The sequence below is a fragment of the Nicotiana tomentosiformis genome, chromosome 2 (assembly GCF_000390325.3).
Source record: "Nicotiana tomentosiformis chromosome 2, ASM39032v3, whole genome shotgun sequence".
In the NCBI taxonomy this organism is placed as follows: domain Eukaryota; kingdom Viridiplantae; phylum Streptophyta; class Magnoliopsida; order Solanales; family Solanaceae; genus Nicotiana; species Nicotiana tomentosiformis.
In genome coordinates, this window is record NC_090813.1 from 138,228,804 (window position 1) to 138,232,553 (window position 3,750).

General features: G+C 41.7%; 1 protein-coding gene across 1 annotated transcript; it reads right to left on the minus strand.

Annotated features, from left to right (window-relative positions):
• Positions 1-918: 918 nt before the first annotated feature.
• LOC138905698 (uncharacterized) lies at positions 919-3,092 on the minus strand. The gene is made up of 3 exons (XM_070194218.1): positions 2,595-3,092; positions 1,810-1,881; positions 919-1,671 (listed from the first exon to the last, which is right to left on the minus strand). The coding sequence occupies exons 1-3, from the start codon at positions 3,090-3,092 to the stop codon at positions 919-921; spliced, it is 1,323 nt and encodes a 440-aa protein (XP_070050319.1).
• Between the last annotated feature and the right edge of the window lie 658 nt (positions 3,093-3,750).

Consider the following 3,750-nt stretch of genomic DNA (forward strand, 5'->3'; position numbering starts at 1 on the left):
TGTTGCACCTTTCAAAATATACACTTACAAACAATTAGAAAATAAAGGAGAGAGAGATAAAAATCATACTTGTTGATGAAAGAAGAACGAGGCAGTGTAGTTGGGAGGGGCGAATTAGGGCAGTGGTGTTGGTGCGTGTGGTTTGTGACGGGGTAATGGGGTTTGGAATTAGAGGATTATGTTATGAAGTTGGGCGAAGGATTTTAGTTCTAGTGTTGTGGTTATCGGGAAGGGTTTTATTTTATTTGGGTTGGGGAGGGGAGGTTGATAAAAAAATAAATTAAAAACTTACATGGGCCTTGGCGCGGCAGACGGAGCAAGGCCGTGTGAAAGGCAGCAGTTAAGCTCCGTGAGGCGCTGGAAAGCGCGGTGGCCTTAGGGCGCTGGACACAGCCACGATGTGTGAGGGGCGACGCATGATTAATGCAAGGCGCCATCAGGCGCACTAACATGGATGCGCTAGACACTGCTAGACTTTGTGAGGTGCGCTGAAATGTTTGCGCGGGGCGGGGTGTGAGGCATTATATCTTAGTACTAAGTAACTCGATGAACGCTAAGATTGCGCATGCGACTTCGCCCCGTGATGGCTCGGTTTTTTCTTGTTCATTTTGTAATCGTTTAGTTTGTTTAGGACCCCCGAGCACATCTCTCTTCCAAATAGCTCCAATACCTAGCAAAATAAATGAAATTCACACAAAGATAACTTGTTAGTCTGCCTCCATATAAAAAAACAAAAACTAAGCTAAATCTACGCTACGAATTGGGTTGCCTCCCAATAAGTGCCTTAGTTAATGTCATAGCATGATGAATACAACACGGCCATAGGTTGCCTCTCGAGAAGCGCCTGATTTAATATCGCGGTACGATACAGTCAACTATGATCAAGATTCACTCAACGCTTGGGTTTTTTCAAATAAATCACCGACACAACCTTTTCCTCATTTTTATGGCAAAGTGGTGCTTCAACCTTTGCCCATTGATTCTAAACCTGTTCATTCCATCCTCAGACTCAATTTCTACAGCACCACTTGGGAATATTTGAACAACTCTAAATGGTCCCGACCATCTATATTTCATCTTACCCCAAAATAATTTGAATCTTGAGTTATACAACAACACGACATCTCCGGGTTTAAAATTTCTCTCTAGAATATGCTTATCATGCATCATCTTCTTCATCCTTTCTTTGTACAGCCTGATGCTCTCAAAAGCATGATAACGGAACTCATTAAGTTCATGTAGCTTTATGACTCTACTCGAGTCAACGGCCTCCATGTTAAAATTTAATTGCCTTAACGCCCACAAAACCTTATGCTTTAACTCCATCGGTAGGTGAAATTCCTTTCCAAACACCAATTTGTACGGTGACATACCAATCAAAGCTTTGAATGCAGTGTTGTAGGCCCATAGTGCATCATCCAATTTTCTCGCCCAATCAGTCCGAGTAACACTTACCGTCTTAGTCAGCACACTCTTGATTTCTTTGTTTGACACCTCCACTTGCCCACTTGTTTGCGGGTGATACAGAGTGGCAACCTTATGGCGAACTCCATATTTCTCTAACAACTTTGTAAAGGCTCGATTGCAGAAGTGGGTGCCTCCATCACTAATGATTGCCCTTGGAGTGCCAAATCGGATGAAGATATTTTTTCTCAAAAAACCAATGACCACCTTTGCATCATTTGTAGGGAGTGTCACAGCTTCCACCCATTATGAGACATAATCCACAGCTACGAGTATGTACTTATTGCCATATGATCTGACAAAAGGCCTCATGAAATTGATTCCACATACATCAAACACTTTTACCTCCTGAATTGGGTTCACGGGCATCTCATGTCGATGGGAGATATTCCCCATCCGTTGGCACTCATCACAGGCCTTCACCCAAAAGCATGCATCTTTAAACAACGTCAGCTAATAAAATCCCGACTCCAACACTTTAGTAACTGTCCTTACTCCTCCAAAATGGCCTCTATAAGGTGAAGCATGACATGCCTGCAAAACATAAGCTTGGTCTATCTCGAGGATACATCGTCGGATCATGATATCAATACAAATCCTAATAAAATATGGCTCATCCCAGAAATACATGCGACAATCATGAAAGAACTTTTTCTTCTGCATTGGGGACAAGTCATAAGGAACAATGTCGCTCGTCAGGTAGTTTGCAATATTTGCATACCATGGCGCTACCTCAAGGCTAGTGGCTAACAGTTATTCATCTGGCAAAGTCTCCAATATATCTTCCACCTCAACCTTCTTTTCAGCTTCTTCAAGCCTGGACAAGTGATTAGCCACTTAGTTCTTCGTTCTCTTGCGATCACAGATTTCCAAGTCGAATTCTTGCAGTAATAGAACCCATCGGATCAGACGCGTCTTTTATTCCTTCTTCTCAATTAGGTACCTGAGAGCAACATGGTAAGTATAAACAATTACTTCGAGCCTATCAGGTATGACCTAAATTTGTCAAATGCGAACGCCATTGTTAGCATCTCCTTCTCAGTCACAGTGTAGTTTAGTTGGGCACCACTCAAGGTTCTGCTTGCATAGTATATTGGGCGCATGACCTTCTCTTTTCACTACCCAAGCACTGCTTCCACCGCATAGTCACTTGCATCGCATATCATCTCAAACGGTTGCTCCCAGTCAGGTGCAACTATGATAGGTGCATACACCATCCTCTTTTTAAACTCCTCAAAAGCTACCAGGCAGTCATCAAAAAACACAAAGGGTTGATCTTTTCCAAGCAATTTACATAAAGGATTATCAATTTTAGAAAAATATTTTGAAAACCGCCTGTAGAAGTCAGCATAACCAAGGAAACTTCTTATTACCTTGACGGAAGTGGGGAGTGGCAACTTTTCTATTATATCAACTTTAGCACGGTCTACCTCAATGACCTTACTTGACACAAGGTGTCCCAAGACTATACCTTCATGTACCAGGAAATGATATTTTTCCCAGTTCAGCACCAAATTAGTCTCCATATACCTCTTTAGTACTCTTCTCAGATTCATAAGGCATTCATCGAATGAGTTTCCCACTACTAAGAAATCATCCATGAAAACCTCCATTATGTCCTCTACCATATCTGTGAAGATGGCTATCATGCACCTTTGGAATGTGGTGGGTGCATTGCATAGGCCAAACGACATTCTCTAGAAAGCATAGATGCAATATGGACAGGTGAACGACGTTTTCTCTCTATCCTCCGGGGCAATGGAGATCTGGTTATACCCCGAGTATCCATCCAAGAAGTAAAAGTGGGACCTCTCTGCCAATCTATCTAACATCTGATCTATGAACGGCAGGGGAAAGTGGTCATTTTGGATGGCCTTATTCAATATTTTGTAGTCCATACAAATTCGCCATCCCGTGTGTTCTTATTGAGATCAACTCATTGTTCTTGTTTTGCACTACAATCATTCCACCATTCTTTGGCACACACTAAACTGGGTTGACCCAGTTACAGTCAGAGATGAGAAAAATGATTCCCGTAACCACTTGATCACTTCTTTATTCATGTTGGGTTTCAGCCTTCTTTGATGTTCTCTGGAAGGTTTGTGCACATCTTCCAATAGAATATTATGCATACAAAATATTGGGTTGATACCCTTTATATCTACTGATAAGTGGGGATTTTGACTGCTTATTAGCACCTTTTAGCTTTTGTATTAGTCCAAAAGTATTGAATTGTGTTCTCGAAACTAATGATATAGTACAAATTGCATGAATGATAAATGTTTG

Excerpts from the sequence above, each read along its gene's own strand:
- LOC138905698 (XM_070194218.1), bottom strand. The coding sequence starts at position 3,092 with ATGGTAGAGGACATAATGGAGGTTTTCATGGATGATTTCTTAGTAGTG. Across the intron at positions 1,882-2,594 it reads GTGACTATGCGGTGGAAGCA|GCCTGTGATGAGTGCCAACG; the intron begins GTGCTTGGGTAG and ends TTTTGGGTGAAG. Across the intron at positions 1,672-1,809 it reads CCGTGAACCCAATTCAGGAG|GTGGTCATTGGTTTTTTGAG; the intron begins GTAAAAGTGTTT and ends AATGATGCAAAG.